This window comes from Pituophis catenifer, unplaced genomic scaffold, assembly GCF_029215685.1.
Source record: "Pituophis catenifer annectens isolate HBS135680 unplaced genomic scaffold, rPitCat1.0.hap2 SCAF_16, whole genome shotgun sequence".
In the NCBI taxonomy this organism is placed as follows: domain Eukaryota; kingdom Metazoa; phylum Chordata; class Lepidosauria; order Squamata; family Colubridae; genus Pituophis; species Pituophis catenifer.
The window spans coordinates 3369516-3390006 of NW_027256896.1; the positions used below are offsets into that span (position 1 = coordinate 3369516).

At 43.8% G+C, this 20491-nt stretch overlaps 1 protein-coding gene across 1 annotated transcript in view; it reads left to right on the forward strand.

Annotated features, from left to right (window-relative positions):
* Positions 1 to 20491, forward strand: part of RAB26 (RAB26, member RAS oncogene family) — a 230394-nt gene that overhangs the window by 144605 nt on the left and 65298 nt on the right. The window contains exon 3 of the mRNA XM_070955071.1: positions 15616 to 15657. Within this exon, the coding sequence (XP_070811172.1) occupies positions 15616 to 15657 (42 nt within the window). The remainder of the gene's footprint in view (positions 1 to 15615; positions 15658 to 20491) is intronic.

Here is a 20491-nt window from a genome sequence, read left to right on the forward strand (position 1 = left end):
CCCAAGGAAAAGAAAAATCCTCTAGCCCAGGTGTCCGTGGAGATTCTCAGTCATCCAGGTCATGCTTTTTAAAAAGGCAACTGGACTTTGCTTTTCCTTGAAGACGTTTCGCTTCTCATCCAATAAGCTGAACTGAACTTCATCAGAACTGAAGAAGCTTCTTGGATGAGAAGTGAAACGTATTCAAGGAAAAACAAAGTAAATCAAGCTGGTTTCTCTACCTCAGCAGCTTTAAGATGTTGGGATTCCAAGTCCCATGATTCCCCAGCCAGCATGTTGAAGTCCACGCATGCTGGCTGGGGAATTCTCGGTGATGAAGTCCACATATCTTCAAGTTGCCATGTTTGAGAGACACTGGGCCAGAGGTTCTGCACAGGTACAGATTCTCATCCCTATGAATACCCAGATGGCCACTCTGGAAATCTTGGTTACACTGACTGGCTCTGTCCCTTCTCCTTTATTTTCTGAAAAGCTCCTTTTATGAAATGAGGGAAGAAGGAAATTGAGGGTTGCTGGCTAGATGGATTGGGAGGCAGTGAAATTCTGGCTCTGCTGTCAATCCATCAAGAAATTCAGTTCATTAACAATTTTGGTGACCTGCTCCAGGCATAATCACACCTTTTTGTAGAGAATTAAAAACCTTCCATCTGTTAAAATAACAAGGTAGACAGTTTGGAAGCAATTGAATGCTAACGTGACAGATTTTGCAAAGTACCATATGTTTCTGTCAAGGGAAACTGAGTCAGGCTCAGCACGTAGGAGATCTGTAACTCATGGACCTGGAAGATGATTTCAACAAAGGTTAAAATGGAATGGTGTTTTGTCTTTTTCTGGATTTGGCATTTTGGAATGGTTTGGAGAATATAGAATATACCCTATTGACCAAGTGTGATTCGACACAAAAGAAATTTCTCCCTAGTGCATAAACTCTCAGTATACATACAAGTAACAAAGTGATAAACCATAAATCATAAGATAACAATCATAAGTTTATCATAAGTTTTAATCATAAACAATCAAGAAACTCAAGATCTTGTGGGACTTTAGGATTCAGACTGACAGGCACTTGGTCCACAACACACCTGACATAACAATAGTTGAAAAGAAAAAAGTATGGTTCATTGACATTGCAATACCTGGTGATGCACGGATTGAAGATAAGCAGCAAGAAAAAATCACAAAGTACCGGGACTTGCAAATTGAAGTTGAGCGACTGTGGAAAAAGAAATCGTGTGTTGTCCCGATTGTAATTGGAGCCCTTGGAGCAATACCCAAAGGGCTACCCCGCTATTTAGAAATTCTAAATTTGCCGGACTTGAACATTTTGACTCTACAAAAAAACACTTTACTCAGAACAGCTTACATCCTCCGACGATAGCTTAACAGTTCCTAGGTCCTTGGTTAGGACTCGAGCTGCTGAGCTATTAACCAGCCTCAAAGGCTGTGAATCTCACTAAAGATTAACTAATAATAATAATAATAATAATAATAATAATAATAATAATAATAATGCCGCATAACAGGGTGAGCTCCCGTTACTTGTCCCAGCTTCTGCCAACCTAGCAATTTGAAAGCACATAAAAAATGCAAGTAGAAAAATAGGGACCACCTTTGATGGGAAGATAACAGTGTTCTGTGTGCCTTTGGTGTTGAGTCATGTCGACCAAATGACCATGGAGACGTCTTCAGACAGCGCTGCCTCTTCGACTTGGAAACGGAGAGGAGCACCGCCCCCTAGAGTCGGGAACGACTAGCACATATGTGCAAGGGAAACCTTTACCTTTTTAAGAATAATAAATGAATTAAAAAAATCAGCGCAGCATTTTGATAGGATCCTGGTTTCCTTCTGGTTCTCTCCTTCTTGGTCCATTGGCTGATACTTCTTAGGCTTTCATGTTTATGACTATTCGAACTGTATTGAACCAAAATGTTATGGATAGACTCAGAAATGTTATTGATGGATGGTTGCCACAGTTTTGTTTTGTTTTAAACATCCATGTACAGGACTTCTTTTGACACGTCAGAGTAAATCACTTCAGGCTTCATTTGGGTAGGCAAAGCAAGGTTAAACCAAAGCAGGACCAAGTTGAATCGAGCAATATTTCTGCCTCTTCTCAGCCTTCCGCTGTCAATTGTCATCCCTGCCACAGGTCTTGCATCTGAAACAAAAGAAGCTTGCACATCTGGAAGGGGAAGAAAGACACCCAGCTACCTCTTTCTTTCTTTCTTTCTTTCTTTCTTTCTTTCTTTCTTTCTTTCTTTCTTTCTTTCTTTCTTTCTTTCTTTCTTTCTTGGGATGGGAGTGGGGAAACATTCCTGTGGGGTGAGGTCAGAAGCTGGGGAGACTGACTTGGAAGATGGCCAATGAGAAGATGAGAATTGGGGAACGGAAAGGGAAGGGTTTGGGGGTCAGAGGGTTAGTATCGGCTACGACAAAGTCGGGGCCAGATCTGTCGTACTCAATAAATGGAATATTTCAGCAAAAATTAATTGTTTGGGAGTGCAATTTATTTGAGATGACATCGAAACCTGACACTAGTCTTCTTTTTTTATCATCAGTGTCAGTCTGTCCATTTCTGCACATCTAATATTTTTTGGATTATTGCTTCTTCTGTAGGTGTTTCCTCATTTTTCCAGTGCTGTGCAAATACAACTGAAATGGCTCCTTTGCATATTTGATAGAAAGTGGTAATGAAGCTTGGTTGAATGCCTGTTTCCATGATAGAACCTAACACTGCCTCAGCAGAAGGGGTTTATTTGCTTTTACAATTGTATCCAAAGATCTTGAAGCATTGGTGTGTTTGAACTTGCTTTGTAACAACATTTAATGGAAAAGAGAAGTGAGCCAAGATGGGTTTGTCTGAAATACATAGGCAAGTGTGTAGGTTTTTTTCTTCTTGGATCTTTCCTTCAATTTGTTGTTGTTGCTGTTGATTGCGAAGTCGTGTCTGACCCATCGTGACCCCATGGACAATATTCCTCCAGGCCTTTCTCTCCTCTAACATCCCCCGGAGTCCATTTAAGCTCATGCCGACTGCTTCAGTGACTCCATCCAGCCACCTCCTTCTCTGCCCTCCCCTTCTTCTTTTGCCTTCAATCGTTCCCAGCATTAGGCTCTTCTCCAAGGAGTCCTTCCTTCTCATTAGGTGGCCAAAGTATTTGAGTTTCATCTTCAGGATCTGGCCTTCTAAAGAGCAGTCAGGGTAGATCTCCTCTAGGACTGACTGGTTTGATAGCCTTGGAGTCCAAGGGACTTGCAGGAGTCTTCTCCAGTACCTTTTCCAGTATCCTTCAATAGTGTAATAATTTCCCACAGGATTGGTTCCTGGGACCAGAGGTTTAGTTTTCTGAGCTTTTGGATTTATGCTGGAGCACATCCTCAGGGAACCTCTCTCTAGCAGAGTGTTCTCTAGAGCAGGGGTCTCCAACCTTGGCAACTTTAAGCAAAGCTGGCTGAGGAATTCTGGGAATTGAAGCCCTCAAGTCTTAAAGTTGCCAAAGTTGGAGACTCCTGCTCTAGAGAGAAGTTCTCTGAGGATGGGCTCCAGCACAAGACCAAAAGCTCAGAAGATTAAAGAAGATCCTGCAACATTATCCTGGGACACGTAGATTCACCTTCATTCATAATAATTTCCCCTTTGATGACTCTTCCACCATTTTGGGATGCTGCAGAGTAGACAAAGAGGCATTGAAATAGCAAATTCAGTTCAGGCACGAATGATGTGATTCCTGTTGGAGTAATAGTAACAGAGTTGGAAGGGACATTGGAGGTCTTCTAGTCCAACCTCATGCTTGAGCAGGAGATCCTATACCATGTCAGACAAATGATTGTCCAGTCTCTTTTTGAAAACCTCCAGTGATGGAGCAGCCACAACTTCTGAAGGCAATTTGTTCTCGCTCTTAGGAAATTTCTCCTTAGTTTTAGGTTGCTTCTCTCCTTGATTAGTCTCCGCCCATTGCTTCTTGTCCTGCCTTCTGGTGCTTTGGAGAACAGGTTGCCCCCCTCTTCTTTGTGGCAGCCCTTAAATACTGGAAGACTGCTGTCATGTCACCCCTAGTCCTTCTTTTCACTAGACTAGGTATACCCAGTTCCTGCAATTGTTCTTCGTATGATTTAGCTTCTAGGCCCCTAATCATCATTGTTGCTCTTCTCTGAACTCTTTCCAAAATCTCAACTTCTTTTTTGTATCGGGGTGACCAAAGCTGGATGCAGTATTCCAAGTGTGGTCTTACTAGGGCTTACTGGAGTAAAAACAGTCCTACTTCCACGTAGGTAATGAATGATCCAGGTGATGGATCAGGCAAGGACTTGTGCATAGTTCAAAAGAAGAACCCAGTGTGTGTTTGCTGCGAGAAAGGCCACTTGCAAGTGTGAAATTATTGGAAAAACAATAAAAGTGAAAACTAATGCAATGCACAATTGGAACACTGCCTGTTGGTTAACCATCTCTCAAAAGGTACCACAGATTGGAGAAACAGGTGTTAACAGAATAGCAGAGTTGGAAGGGACCTTGGAGGTCTCCTAGTCCAACCCCTTGCTCAAGCAGGAGACCCTACACCTTTCCAGACAAGTGGCTGTCCAGTATCTTCTTGAAAACCTCCAGCGATGGAGCATATGCCATATGTAAAGCAAAGATGGAAGCGGAACAAGATGTACAGATTTCAACACTTGGAGTTCAAGGGCTGTTCTTCACCCTTTCCTTGAGCGAAGCAGGAAACTCTGCCAGTGTGACGTTTGCTTCCCCAAAGTTAATCCTCAGGAACATTTCATTAGCCTGAATTGGCACTGTGCTGCTTTGATTCCACTCCCTGCTGGTTGCTTGACTGAGCATCTGTCATGATTGGGTAGCAAAGGATGAGAGGCTTTTATAACTAACTGTCACTGCGTACTGTCAGCTTAACCAGGGAAACACTGCTTAACAAAGGTGCGGCGAAGAGCAACTAAAGTCCAGAGACAAGATAAAGCCGTGATGGTGCAACAGAGCTGCCTGAGTGTGTCTCTGTTGCTGTGTAAGGGGAGGGAAGTTCTTGTGCCAGCTTAACGATGCAGGTGTTCAGTTGGTGACCCTTGGATTGACCTTGGCACACAGCTCTAGTGGACTCCTATTAGGATAGCTTGACCTATATTACTACTTTGAGAATGCTTCTTTGCTTAGAACATAGAATAATAGGGTTGGAAGAAACCTTGGAGCAGTGGTGAAATCCAATTTTTTTTGCTACCAGTTCTGTGGGCGTGGCTTGGTGGGCGACTGGGCGTGGTGTTGCTTGGTGGGCGTGGCTTGGTGGGCATGGCAGGGGAAGAATACTGCAAAATCTCCATTCCCACCCCACTCCTGGGGTCAGCCAGAGGTGGTATTTGCCAGTTCTCTAAACTACTCAAAATTTCCGCTACTGGTTCCCCAGAACCTGTCAGAACCTGCTGGATTTCACCCCTGCCTTAGAGATCTTCTAGTCCAATCCCTGCTTGAACAGGAGACCCTGTATCATTCCAGACAAGTGGTTGTCCAGTATCTTCTTGAAAGCCTCCAGGGATGGAGCACCACAAAGGCAAGTTATGGATTGCTCTCACTGTCAGGAAATTTCTCCTTAGTTCTTGGTTGCTTCTCTTTTTGGTTAGATTCCATCCATTGTTTCTCATCTTGCCTTTTGGTGCTTTGGAAAATAGTTTGATCCCCTTGTCTAGCCTGTCCCTTAAGTGAGACCGAACAGGCTCCTGCAGAAGGAAATTCTGCAGTAGGACAGTGGTTCTATTGAATTTAATATTTTCTATACTTCCATTAATTTAAGCTCAGGGATTTACTGAATAGCTTTGGATTCTTTCTTTCAGGCAGCCTTCCTTGCAGGGTTGTGTTTTAGGAGTGCAGCTGAAAAAAGAACAATTGTGAATAAGCATAGCTGGCTGGGGAATTTTGGGAGTTGAAGTCCACAAGTCTTAAGGTGGCCAAGTTTGGAGACCCCTGTCCTAGATTAAATAATCAGATTTCTGAGATAGATGGGCTAAAATAGAAGCCAATGAGGAAGTGAAAAGGTTGGACTGCCTGCCTCCTGATTCTCACTGAAGCGAGGAGAGGCAAAGGGAGAGCCAGTAGCTGGAGCCCTTCAGAGAGCCGCTGAATTATTTAGGGAATTGAAGACTGTTGGTTTACACTCCAAAACACCTCGCTGTCTCTGCAGCCTCCTCCATAACGTGGTTCCAAAATGTAGGGAACAAAACCAGCTGATGTCACCTTGTATTCATCCTCCACTTACTGTATTTATTTATTTATTTATTTGGCAGTATTTATATGCCGCCCTTCTCCCGAAGGACCCAGGGCGGCGAACACAGGTTAAGAACATACAATGATAAAATAATAAAATCCCGTTAAAACCAAATTAAAATCAATAAATAATAAATCAGCATCAGCCCATTCGTTGGAATAGCCAAGTCTTCAGGCCTCGACGGAAGGAGTGGAGATCTGGGGCCGTCCGGAGCTCGGTGGGTAGTTCGTTCCAAAGGGTAGGGGTGCCCACAGAGAACGCCCTACCCCTGGGCATCATCAGACAGCATTGCCTGGTCGACGGTACCCTGAGGAGAGCGGCTCTGTGAGAGCGGACAGGACGGTGGGAAGCAGGCAGGAGATGGTCCTGCAAGTACCCCGGGCCTAAGCCATGTAGGGCTTTATAGCTCAATACCAGCACCTTGAAGTGAATCTGGTGGACCACCAGTAACCAGTGCAGCTCGCGCAGGAGAGGTGTTACACGGGAGTAACGAGGAGCTCCCGTAACCACCCGCGGGGCCGCATTCTTTACAGGACAAGTTCCTGTAAAGGAACTTGTCCTGTTGTTTTGTTCTAGCACTATGATGGCAAACGTATGACACGTGTGCCAGAGGTGGCCTGTAGTGCCCTCTCTGTGGGCACACAAGCTGTCGTTCCAGTTCAGCTTCACTGCTCATCCAGGGGCGCCCCCTGCTGGCCAGCTGGTCTTCAGGTCTCTGCTGCGCATGCAAGTGTGGGGGGCACAATGCATGCAGGGGGGCATGCATGCATGCATGGAGTGTGGGCGGAGAGGCCGTGTGTGCATATGTAGGGGCAGAGCACGCGGGGGGCATACGCGCACATGCAGGGCACACGTATGAGGGGTGCAAGTGCGGGGCCAGGGTGCATGCATGGGGGCCGCACGCGCATTGCATTTGGGGGAGTTCAGGGGCACGCACATATTCACGCATGCACACGTACATTTTAGTCACTCGGTCCGGAAAAGGTCAGCCATCACTGCTCTTTTTTTTCTTTTTTTTTCTTAATATTTTTTATTATTTTTTTCTTTAAAAACAAAAACAAAACAAAAATTTCCATTTTACCACAGTTCCGTATCGGTGTATATCCACAGTTTATGTTTTTCTCCTCCTACATATTCACATATTTATTTTTGTGGTTTCCTCATTCCTTATATATTATATATACTACTTCTTACTTATTGTATTTATTATATTATATTATATTATATTATATTATATTATATTATATTATATTATATTATATTATATTATATTATATTATATTATATTATATTATATTACATTACATTACATTACATTACATTACATTACATTACATTACATTACATCCATATGTTAAAGGTTAGCCATCAGTGCTCTGACGTGTCTAAAGGGGTTTTTCCTTCTCCTTCCAGGGCGAGATCTCCGCTCTCTGTTCCTCCCACTGCACCCCATAGCAAGGTCAACCTGGCCCTGCTCCTTTGGGCCAGCTGCTGTGGGGATGCACAAACACATACACACAAACACAGATACACACAGAGAGAGTCTCTAGCCTTTTGCCTTTAGGCTGTGGCAGAGAAAGGGCTGGCTACCTCACTCTTCTCCTGCCAATGCTGCAGCCTGGCAGCCGATCCCCGGGCACCAGTGTGTGGCAGATAGCAAGGGAAGCATGGGGGAAGGGGAGGAGATCAGCTCTTTGGCTGCCTGTTCTCCTTTGCCGCAGAAGAGGTGTTGGGTGGGGGGTTGGAACATTGTCAGGGATAGAAAATGGGAGAAACATTTCTTTAGCTGACCCCCTTTAGCCCAGGATCAGCTTGCCCTCCTGCACAGCCACCCCTAATCAGTGGGACAGGGCGAGTGCAGTCTTTCATAGCTGCCTGTCTTCTGGGAGACTGCAGGATGCCCATAAAAAGACAGACATCCTGTGTTCTTCTTCCAGACTGTTGAGCTCCCCCCGGTGTGGGGAGTTTGCCTTCTCGGTTAATATTGTTTCTTCCTTTAAAAAAGTAAGCCAGCCAAAGCCAGCCAGCCTTTAAATCTAATAAAAAAATAAGCAAATAATACGGACGAAGTGCCGGAGCGCCTAATCTGGAGCAGGGAAATCATGTGTCATTGTTTGAGAGAGGAAAGGGAGCAGGGAGGATCTTCTGCTGTCAATTCCCCAGCACCAAGGAGTGGTCTGTGGGCCAGAGAGCTGACCCAGAGGACCCACCTGCCTGCCTTCTCTCCCCTCTGCTTCACTTCCAGAGGCCAGAGAGCTGAGTGCTGAAGACTGCCAGTAACTGAAGGGCGTCAGAGTTTGTTGCAGCACACACAATCAGACAATTAATTCAGCAGGATTCAAAACTTCTTTACATACATAATAACACATAAGGCATGTATCAGGCCAGGGGTGGGTTCTACTTAACTTTACTACTGGTTCGCAACGGGGCCGCGCACACAAGCTCTTCTGTGCATGCGCAGAAGCATTTTGATGACATCGGGGTCAGTGGGTGGAGCCTCCCGCCAGTTTTACTACTGGTTCTATAGAACCGGTGCGAACCGGAGGCAACCCACCACTGGCATGTATACAATACCCTTGTAGGTTTTCCCAGGTTGTAGAGAAGAGAAATAGCACGTACAAACGCAGCACAAAATGGAAGCACAAAATGGAGGCCAGCAACATGGAGAGGCCAAATGGAGGAGCGAGAAGCTAGTGCCCTCAAGCTTATATACAGAACAGTTAAGCCATGCCCAGGCTCCAAACTGTCTCTTATGGCCCCATACAACAATATGTTTCAGTTACCAAACAGTTCCCATTGGCTGACCTGTTGCTATGTCTATTCCAGTTCATGAATATACTGACAAAGGAAGCTTTGCCCATCCCGCTACTTTTCTCTCCTTGTTTCCTAGCGGGACAGAACCTCTATTCTGCTCAGGTGCTGAGGCAGGAGAAGGCAGCCGGATGAACACAGTTCCCTTTCTGCTACTTTTGGGGGGCTTAAGAGGCCCCCTGCCACAGTAGAAGGGGCTGTTCCAAACTCATCTAGGGAGGGTTGGGATCAGCAAGGGGGCGGGAAGCTTTTCTGGCCGAGACAAAACCTTTCTGTTATGGAAAGATCTGTGCAAGGAGCCTGCTGGTGTTACTGCCCAGCTTGCCTTGATGTTGAGCATTCAAAAATCTATTCAGTCCAGGATCCCTTAAAAGAAAATTCTAAGCATAAGTGGGAGAGATGAAACCCTTAACATCTGAAATTTCCTTTAAAAGAAATCACGGAATAATTTTAAAACCTAGCCTTGATTCTGAGCAGAGCAGAGCAGAGCAGAACAGAATAGAATAGAATGAGCTGGAAGAGACCTTGGAGGTCTTCTAGTCCAGCCCCCTGCTCAAGCAGGAGAACCTATACTATTTCAGATACATGATTGTCTAAACTCTTTTTAAAAACCTCCAGTGATGGAGAGCCCATGATTTCTGTTAGGAAGTTTCTCCTTGATTTCAGGTTGCTTCTCTCCTTGATTAGTTTCCATCTATTGTTTATCCTGCCTTCTGGTGCTTTGGAAAATAGGTTGACTCCCTCTTCTTTGTGGCAGCCCCTTGGATATTGGAAGGGACTGCTATCGTGTCACCCCAGTCCTTCTTTTTGCTAAGCTAGACATACCCAGTTCCTGCAACCGTTCTTCGTATGTTTTAGCCTTCAGTCCCCTAATGGTATTTGTTGCTCTTCTCTGCACTCTTTCTAGAGTCTCCACATCTTTTTTATAGTGTAACAACCAAAACTGGATGCAATATTCCAAGTGTGGTCTTACCAAGGCATTATAAAGTTGTACTAACACTTCATGTGTTAATACCACTTTATAAAAGTGGGCTACTCTGCTTTTACAGAATCCTTGAGTGCATTTTATAGTGGAGACATTTTGTAAAGGTGTAAGAACATGAGTTGCTTGGGGAGCACAGAGAAGTATGCAGCCATAGGGTTGGTTAGCGCCCCAAAAGCTCTCCCCTGATTTTTAATAATTTTTTTTAACATCAAATTATTTTAGCCATCCTTGCCTCTTTTTAATTCTCATCCTATTTTTATGTTTTGATATTTTATTTGTATATCTGAGAGGGAGAAAAACAGTTTCAAAATTAGATAAATAACTAACATAAGTTGCTGATGGAAGCGAAGGACATTTTTATCTTGGCAGAGCTGGTCATGAAGCATAAAAATCTGATGGAATTTCAGTTGCACCATCATCTTGGTGTTTTTGATCATACCCTGAAACAGCCCTGAGAGTGATGTTGAGGAGAGCCTGGAAGGAGGCCCAGAGAGGCCTAAGGGAGAAGAGGACTAATCTGTCGTGGAAGGAGAGCTTTTCTGCAGCTGAAGGCAAAAAGGGCTCAATGAGGGAGGGTCCCAGGAAGGGATGTGGCTGGATGCAAGCATGGAAAGAGAAGCTGAGAATCCAGAAGCAGTCAGGAATTCAGGAGAGGCGCCTTGTTGGTCAAGGAATGCAAGAACAAGAAGTCTAATTAAAATGATGAGAAAATTCTGCCTCAAGAAATTCCAGAAAATGTAACTTCTGTATTATGGAATGTATGACCTGCTTTTCTGCTTACATAAGCAGACAGAGAATTGTAGAGAGAGATAAAACATAAGACATGATTGTTAATATCACTATCATTAAAGTCAATATCATTGAATTCAATTGACATTTAAAAGCTGGGTAAACTCAGTGCATATTTGGGAGTCCAATGCAAAGCATTCCCTCACCTGAGAGTCAAGTGGAGAACGTCCACTCCCATGAACCAGGTAGATGGGTTCAGCAACAGCAGCACCTGCAAAAGGGCCTCTCCTGCTCACCTGGCCAAAGGAGGCTGTTGAGGTTCTCTCCTATGGCTTGGAAGGTGGTATGTGGGTTTGAATGGGGAGGACCTGACTCCAGCTAAGTGGTGGTAGGTCTTTGGGCCACCTAGATCTGGGCCTTTTCTGTCTTTAGCCTCAGATGGAGTCACCCATCCCCGTTCAAGAGGGGTGCAGAATCCTCTTGGACTCGAAGAGCAGGTGGCAGCTGTGGCCATTGCACAGCTCCATTTGACGTGCCTGTTGCACCCTTCCTCCTAGATTAGAAGACCCTTCAGACAGTCACCAATGCCCACAGGTCTCAATTACTGTAATGTGCTCTACATGGATACTACTGAAAGCCATTAGAAAGCTTCAACTGGTCCAGAATGCGGCAATGCAGGCAGTGATGGGCAGGCCTTGATTTGTAGATTTGATACCTCTGCTTTGCGAGCTGTGCTTGCTCTGTTTATGCTTCCAGGGACAATTCAAAGCTGAGCCCTAAGTGGCGTTGTGCCTGGTTACTTGAAAAATTGTATATTTCTGTGGCATCAGCCTAGCTGCTGCGATCTGACAGGGTTAGTGTGCTCTTTCATCATTGGTTAAAGTTGGTATATTGTTGTCCAAATTCATCATCGGGTTCTTGTGTGTCTACTGATATTCTTGTTTTCTTGTGAGTCGTGCAGAGTCAGCCTGGAGCAGTGTTTCTCAACCTTGGTAGCTTTAAGATGGGTGGGCTTCAGCTCTCAGAATTCCTTAGCTAGCATGCTATGAGTGCAGACTTTCACTCCCAGAATGCCCCAGCCAACAAGCTGGCTGGAAAATTCTGGGAGTTGAAATCTATATATGGTGATTGGGGAATTCTGGGAGCGGAAGTCCACCCATCTTAAAGCTGCCAAGGTTGAGAAATGCTACTCTAGAATCTCGCAATACCTAAACTGATTAGATTTAAATCTGAGTAATCTATCCAAGTCTTAGCCAGAGAAATATTCCTCCAGGCAGGGGTGAAATCCAGCAGATTCTGACAGGTTCTGGAGAACCAGTAGCGGAAATTTTGAGTAGTTCAGAGAACTGGCAAATACCACCTCTGGCTGGCCCCAGAGTGGGATGGGAATGGGGATTTTGCAGTATCCTTCCCCTGGAGTAGGGTGGGAATCCCTTATCCTTCTTGGTGGTGTGGGAGAGGCTAATCCTGAGCTGTTTCCTTGAATTGTGAACTAATCAGCCACTGAGCCTGGCAGCTTCCTGATGCACGACTGTGTCTGTCTGAGAGATGGAGTCTGCGCAGGACATTTGAGGATAAATGGATAGATTTCAGTCTGCCTGTGAAATGCCTGGTAAAATTCCATGTTTTGCTCAAAGCCTCTCCAGCCAGATTGCCATGTCTGGTTTTTTTTTTTTTTTTTTAAATTTGATTTATATGCCGCCCTTCTCCGGAGACTCAGGGCGGCTTACAATGCGTTAAGCAATAGCCTTCATTCTTTTGTATATTTTATACAAAGTCAGCTTATTGCCCCCACAAACTGGGTCCTCAGTTGGCCCTCTTCTCCATCCTGAAGTATTTGCTATTCCAGACCATCAACTCATTGCAGAAGCCCTGAGCTTAGAGCTGCAGCATACAGTTACCAATGACTGGCTTCTCCAACAGAGCCCATCATCCCCTACCTTCAAGGGTCTTCTAGTGCTGTACAGGGGCTATAAAATGGTGGAACCAATCCAAGAAAGGATTTGAAGACACCACCAAACTGCTCTGATTGCTTATGAATGTAGAAACTGCCATTGTTTGCCATGGTAATTTGTTAAAAATTAAAAATGATCTCCTTGGACTTTTTTCCTGCAGAGTAGTTGTAGCTCGGACCATCACTATAACTCCATGTGACTCAAGAGCTGTAGAAAGAAAAGCACAGAGCAAGGACCTATTTTGAGCTATGGACTATTTTCTTCCAAGGTTGCGTCATTGGAAATGGCCATGTTCAGTTCAGAACATTTTCAACATCACTGATGTACAGGGTTTATTATGGTTATGATTAATCATGATAGATTTAGTAGTTCCTCTTGGCTTTCGTCTTTGAACCCAGAACAATTAGAGTTGCCCTGTAATTATTTGGCAAATTTAATTGTCAAATTTAATTTAGATGGACGCCCACTGATGTCATCTTATGTTCTGAGGCTTTGTACCTCAAAGCTGCTGCAGCTCTTTTCCCCACAAAATAGCACTTGTGGCTTTCTGGCCAAGGAATCTACAACCCGCTTCCTCCTGCTCCTGGAAGGCAGGTCCAGTCAAGATGGAGCAAGCTCTTCCTGCAGGGAAGAAACCGGGATCCGGTGCGGTTCCTGGGGGCACCAAGAAGAAAAGTTGAGTGTGTTTGCTCTTATCTTCCACAAGGAGATAGGCAGGCAGACTGACAGATCATCTTCCCAGTCTCCTGGCAGCTCTGCAGTTTTCCTGGTCATTGTAACAATAACAGAGTTGGAAGGGACCTTGGAGGTCTTCTAGTCCAACCCCCTGTTCAAGTAGGAAACCTTAGACCATTTCAGACAAATCCTTCAAACCTGCTTAGGTTTTCAGGGTCACCTTGATCCCCTTGAACCTTCTCCAGATGTGAGTTCAGAGGAGAAGGATGAGTTTGAGTCAGCAGAGAAAAGCACAGAGCCAAGTGTTGGTCGGAATTGGGGCTTGGAGAGTGATAGCCTGATGGAGCAGCCTCAGCTGGATTGATTGGAGGACGGACAAGCTGAGGTTGAGCGAGGGGAGCCACGGCGGCAACAAGTTGGCCAAGAGGCTCCAGGAAAGGACCTGGAGCAGCTGCCGCCTGTTAGCAATGAGGAGGAGGTGGACTCCACACCTCTTCCTGGTCCAAGAAAATGTAGGGCAGAGAGGAGACAGGCACAATGCCAGTCAGCTAGACTGCTTGCAAGGAGGCAACCTCGCCTCTCATGAAAGGCTTCATCAGCATCACCCAGCGGTGGGTTCTACTTACCTTTACTACCGGTTTGCAATGACAGTGCAAACTGTCAGTGCATGGACTGTGCAAACAGAGATCGCCAAATATGACGTCAGGGTGGGTGGGTGTAGCCTCCCGCCACTTTTACTACTGGTTCTCAAGAACCGGACAGAACCTACCACTGGCATCGCCTACTTAATCCTGCGTTGAGGACTTGAGCATTGCTGGAGCAACATGCCCAGTCCTGAGCCTTGTGAGCTCATGTTGTGTATCATTTGATGCATGGACTGCTTTCCTGGACTTCGTGTGTGACCGTTGGAAATGGTTACCCAGTGACTCTTGCCATACTGAGCTCAGAATCCAGACCTGCGCAATGGTGGTGTTTTTTGAGGACCTGTTTGGGGGGGTTTGAATAAACACCTGCAAACTCTTGCTGTGCATGTGTGTGTTTGTGTGTAGGGAACGGGGCAGCACAATAATGTTGTCAGCCCTTCAAGGTAGTTCAGATCAGGAAACCAAAACCTAGATTACTAATACAATTTTTACTGTAAGATTACAGTAACCAAATATTGTAAGTCTGAAAGTACTTCCCCGCTCCCCAGCATGTACATTCCAGAATATTAGGGAGAGTCCCTTCTGCAATACTTTCTCCATCCCATGAGCTGTGGTGGCGCAGTGGTTAGAGTGCGATATTGCAGGTTACTTCTGCTGACTGCCGGCTGCCTACAATTTGGCAAATCGAATCTCGCCAGGCTCAGGGTTGACTCAGCCTTCCATCATTCCGAGGTGGATAAAATGAGGACCCAGATTGTTAGGAACAAGAGGTTGATTCTGTAAACCGCTTAGAGAGGGCTGTAAAAGCACTATAAATCTAAGTGTTATTGCTATTGCTATCCCATTGCTCCTTTGAACTCTGATTTCTCTTATTAGACCGTTGTCCAGCTTTTCCTCCTGTCTTGTTATTCCAAGGTTATTCTCACAGCCTGTTATATCTACAGAAATGGGGGGGGGGGGAGAAAATGTTTGTATCCTTTATAAAACTTTTCAGTTAAAAAAAAAAAAAAGAAATGGGAGAATGCAGCTGAAATTGGATTCAGGCTCTTTTGAATGTTGAACTTCTCAACCCTTTCCAGTCTGTTCCCTACCCCTTTCTCCATTGCAAAGCACCAAGTTGCTGCTTTAAGTTGTGTGTGTGTGTCTGTGTTTTTAATAGCTGTGTTGATAATTGTGTTGCTTTAAAACAGCGTTTCCAACCTTAGCAAGTTTTAGATGTGTGGATTTCTGGGGAATACTGGGAGTTGAAATTCACACATCGTAAACTTGTCAAGGTGGCGAATTCACCGCTTTAAACTGAAAGCTCATGGCAGTGGGAAAAAATACTTGTTTGAGCACCAGCTGTAACTCACTTTTTTCAGTACCATCATAACTTCCAACAATAGTTAAGCAAATGGTTGTAAGTCTAGGACACTCTAGTATGTCCTGAGGGTGCTTTTCTTTTTCCTGGGTCTTAAACAACCAGGGAGTTTATATAACTCTCACCAAAGGAGTCTTCTAGTGAGAGGATATGTTGCTGATGATCTGACGCCGAGTTATTTCTTTTTTTCTCTTCCAGAATAAAGTCTTGAATGTGGATGGCGTCAAAGTAAAACTGCAGGTAAGCCAAGCCATGTATCAGTTTTGATTCTGGACGTTTTGCTGTTTCATTGTACCTGTGGCTTCTGTAGAGCAACCAGCATCCTTAACAGATTAACAGAGTTGGAAGGGACCTTGTAGGTCATCTAGTCCAACCCCAACACCCACCCCGCTCAAGCAGGAGACCCTGCACCATTTCTGACAGATGGCAGTCCAGTCTTTTCTTGAAAGTCTCAACTTCTGAAGGCAACTTCCGTTCCATCGGTTGATTGTTCTCACTGTCAGAAAGTTCCTCCTTGTTTCTAGGTTGAATCTCTCCTTGGTCAGTTGCCATCCATTGTTCCTTGTCTGACCTTCGGGTGCTTTGGAAAATAGCTTGACCCCCTTCTCTCTGTGGCAGCCCCTCAGATATTGGAACACTGCTATCCTGTCTCCCCTGGTCCTTCTCTTCATTAGACTAGCCATGTCCAGTTCATGTAACTGTTCTTCATATGTTTTAGTCTCCAGTCCCCTAATCTTGTCAGATTCAGATGTTGTTTGATAGTTTCTCTGCCCTATTCACCTCCTTCAGGATACCCAGAACATCTTGTCACAGGCAGAGCGAACAGCCAGCCTGAGCTGACTTGGGGGAGATGTTCCCATAAATATCTTCCGAACAAACGCAGCAGGGGTTTATAGATTAAACTGGGACAGCCAGAGCTTGTCCAATTAAGAAAAATACAAATATTACTATGTGCAGTTGAATTCTTAATGCATTTGCTCCATTTTTAAATGCTTGTACATCCACATCCTTGATTCTTGATGAACGTATCTTTTATTTTATGTACACTGAGAGCATATGCACCAAGAGAAATTCCTTGTGTGTCCAATCACACTTGGCCAATAAAAATTCTATTCTATTCCACTCTACTCTACTCTACTCTACTCTACTCTACTCTACTCTACTCTACTCTACTCTACTCTACTCTATTCAATAGAACTGGGAGAAATGATAGTCACCACAAATCTCAAAGAGCCCCATGGTTGATCTGAAATGTCTTTTCATTGATGATGGTCATAGCCTTCTACCTCCTTTCTCAACGATGTCTGTGATGCACAAGTTTACCACTTTCACTGATTCCCTTATCTCATTTGGCCAAATTATGCCCATGCCATTATGACCATCCACTTCCTCTTTCATTTTACATACACGAAACTATCCATCTGAACCTTCTTTACCGATGTAATTCTTTCCTAAGATACTTTCACAGTCTTTCTGTCAACAAAGACTTTGGAAAAAGTTCAGAGAAGAGCAACTAGGATGATCAAAGGCCTGGAAACTAAAACATGAAGAACGGCTGCAGGATTTGGGTCTGGCTAGTGTAGAGAAAAGAAGAATTAGGAGTGACAGGATAGCAGTATTCCAGTATCTGAGGGGCTGCCACAAAGAAGAGGGGGCCAAATTATTCTCCAAAGCACCAGAGGGCAGGACAAGAAATAATGGTTGGAAACTAAGCAAAGAGAGAAGCAACCTGGAATTAAGGAGAAACTTTCTAACAGTGAGAACAATTAACCAGTGGACTAGCTTGTGTCCAGAAATCCTGGGTGATCCATCACTGGAGATTTTTAAGAAGAGACTGGACAGTCACTTGTCTGAGATGGTATAGGTTCTCCTGCTTGAGCAGGAGGCTGGACTAGAAGATCTCCAAGGTCCCTTCCTGATCTAATCTATTCTGTTCTATTCTAATGCATGCTGCCTCTGTCTTCCTCTTTGCCTCATGATGTTCTCTTTGCTCAACATTATTCTTTGTGCTTCTCTTTCACAACCACTTTCTTCTTCTTTTGACAATTTCATTTCTGTACACATTCTTCTTCTCCACTTTCATTTTCTCTACACTTTCAGGTGTCCAGGCAACTTCCTTCCATATTGGCCCCCAGCCTTCCCACAGCACTACCATTCCTCAGCATAGTCAGTTCCTATACTTTCTGTCCCCATTGATGAACTCTTGAGTCATTTGCAAAATGGAAGTGGGAAGCCGTTCCATTCCTTCAAGAACAGAAGTGCCAATCTTAACAAAACTGTAAAACTGCTGAGCAGTTATTGGACTACTTACCATTTTGAAAACTGGCAGTTATCTTGCCTTCTTCCAGGAGCTTCCATTCACACACATTGCAGAGGGTCTATGACAATTCGCCTCAGCCAACTCACTGCAGGACAAGAGTTACACTAATTTAAAAGAAATGGTGGAATATAATCATTAAAGAAAGAAGGGGACAAAAGGCGGGACAGAATGAAGTGTGAATGAAAAAAATGAAAATAACTTTTATTTATTTTAATTAATTAAAATGGAATTGTTAAATTGTCCTGCAGCTAGTTGTCCCTTGATGAGATGGCCACAGTGAGCTGACTGCAGCGAGTTCGTTGTGGTTAGTTGGCTGTGGCAAGTTGTCCCATTCTGCATTGCAGACACCCCCCCCCTCATTTTTTCCCAACCACATTCTTGCAAGGTAGGTTAGGTTGAGAGTGGCACTGTCAAGACATCTGGTTATCTTCCATGATTGAAGATACCACCTGAATCTCCCCAGTTTTAACCCTTTACCTTAATTGCTCTGCCTGAGTATGTAACCCAGTGTGCATGGAAGAATGACTTTTAAAACAAGATGCATGCTGGTTCAGTTCAGTCACTCAAGACGATTAATTTGTTTATTTTTTAAAGAAAATATTTCAGTCTATATATTATCTGCCATAATTCAAGTTCATTATGAAGTCCAAGTAGATAAATATTGCAAAACAATCATTCAGTGGAAAAGATTGTCAGTGTTGTAACATGAATAATAAGTTACAAACACTGTAATACCAAGTAGCAGTGCCACATGAAGAATTCAGATCTACAGCTTCCAGCTTCATTCACTGCTCCCCAAGATGGTGTCATGAAAACAACACCTGGATAACCACAAGTTGCTCACCAGAAGGGCTCCAGAGACACTGTGTGTGAGAAGAAGAAGAGGAAGAGGAAGAGGAAGAGGAGGAGGAGGAGGAGGAGGAGGAGGAGGAGGAGGAGGAGGAGGAGGAGGAGGAGAAGGAGAAGGAGAAGGAGAAGGAGAAGAAGAAGAAGAAGAAGAAGAAGAAGAAGAAGAAGAAGAAGAAGAAGAAGAAGAAGAAGAAGAAGAAGAAGAAGAAGAAGAAGAAGAAGAAGAAGAAACCACTACTACTACTCCTCTTGGAGTAAGGTGGGGAAGACTGAGTTGTTTTTTCACCTGTAACCCTTGTTACAGGGAACAATTGTTGTTGTGATGGTGGTAGCTGTCTATGGGGCAAATATTGATCAAGCATGCAGCACAACATCTGTGATAAGGCTTTGAATGTGAGGCACACCCCTCATAATTGAAGAGGTCGCTATCAAGATGACGTTATTGCCCATTTTTCTATTTGTAATCCAATTTTTTTTCTGCTTTCCAACTTTTGAGTAAACCCAGACACTTCTTCTTTATTCCCAGGCATACGAATTAGATTTTTCTTAAGAAATCAAACTTACCTTAACCACCAATTCTTTCAGGGAAATCTGCCATCTTTCTTCTGGTGAGTGGGGCACTCACTAACTTAATAAGCTATTTTACCAGAGAATCTAAGCTTCACCTTTTCTAGTGAGTTCTCCCTATCTGCTTATGTAAGAAGTGCACATCAACCATCAATCAATCAATCAAATAAGTAACCAATTTCACTGCACCTTAGTAATTAAGGAAAAAAACACCTTGTGGGACTGAGCCTTTTTTTTAGTCCCTTGTGGAAAAATCAGCCCTCTCTGACCATGGAACCCATAAACCCAATTTTAAAAACCCCAGTGGAAAATTATTTTGCAGGATCCAATCTGGATCAGTCACCAGGACCAGAGGTTTAGTCATTTGAGCTTCAGACTAGTGCTGGAGCCCATCCTTAGGGAACTTCTCTCAAGCAGTTTTGGGCTATTCTATGGGTAGTATTTATGTGGTGCCTGGTTGTATGTGGCTTTTTAGTTGTTGATTGGGGCGTTGATGGTCAGCCATTAAATTGTTGGCTGTTGTTTCCTTCTGAAAGCTCGGAAAACTAAACCTCTGGTTGGTTCCTGTGAGCGAGCCAGATTGGATCCTGCAACATTATTCTGGGACATGTAGATTCACCTTCATTTGTGAAAATTATTTTGTTACCTATAAATTACATTTCATGGATATAAATCTGCATTTATTTCAACATTAATATTTCCTATATATTGGTCCCCCATACGGAAGAAATTGAAAAATCCAGCTAATTGTTGGAAATGCCGTACTAATTCAAATGAGCCGGTTAAAGGTTCCCTTTATGTAGAAATGTAATATGCAGGATAACTTCTACACAAAGGGAGCCTTTTCTTGCCTCAGATGAACTAGTTCGGCACATCCAACAAATTAGCTGATTTTTTTCAATTTCTTCCACACTGGAACCAATTAATAATTTGCTTTGGAAGAGTCATTGAATTTTGGAGCAGCTCATTTTCTTTTGAACTGTATACCAATTGTGTGGGAAGTAACAAGAGAACAAAGAAAATGAACCCTGAGGAAGATTACAATGAAGAAGGGCTAACGGTACTCCAGGCCCACCTGCCTAGCATCAGTTGGACAATCATCTTACGAATTTACCTTTCTTCCCACATTTGAACTGGAATATTCAAGTTGCTGGAAGTCTGAAGGGCTATTTAGAAATTTGGTCTCTAAATTTGAAAGTATCTGTTTGTTCTCACTTTTCCCCTCTTCCGAAGTTAAATTTACTCAAAAGTATGTAAGGTAATTCTGAACATATGTTTAAGATTCATATAAACTCCTCTTTTTCATTTATTATTTTCTTTTTCCAAAACCATAAAAGG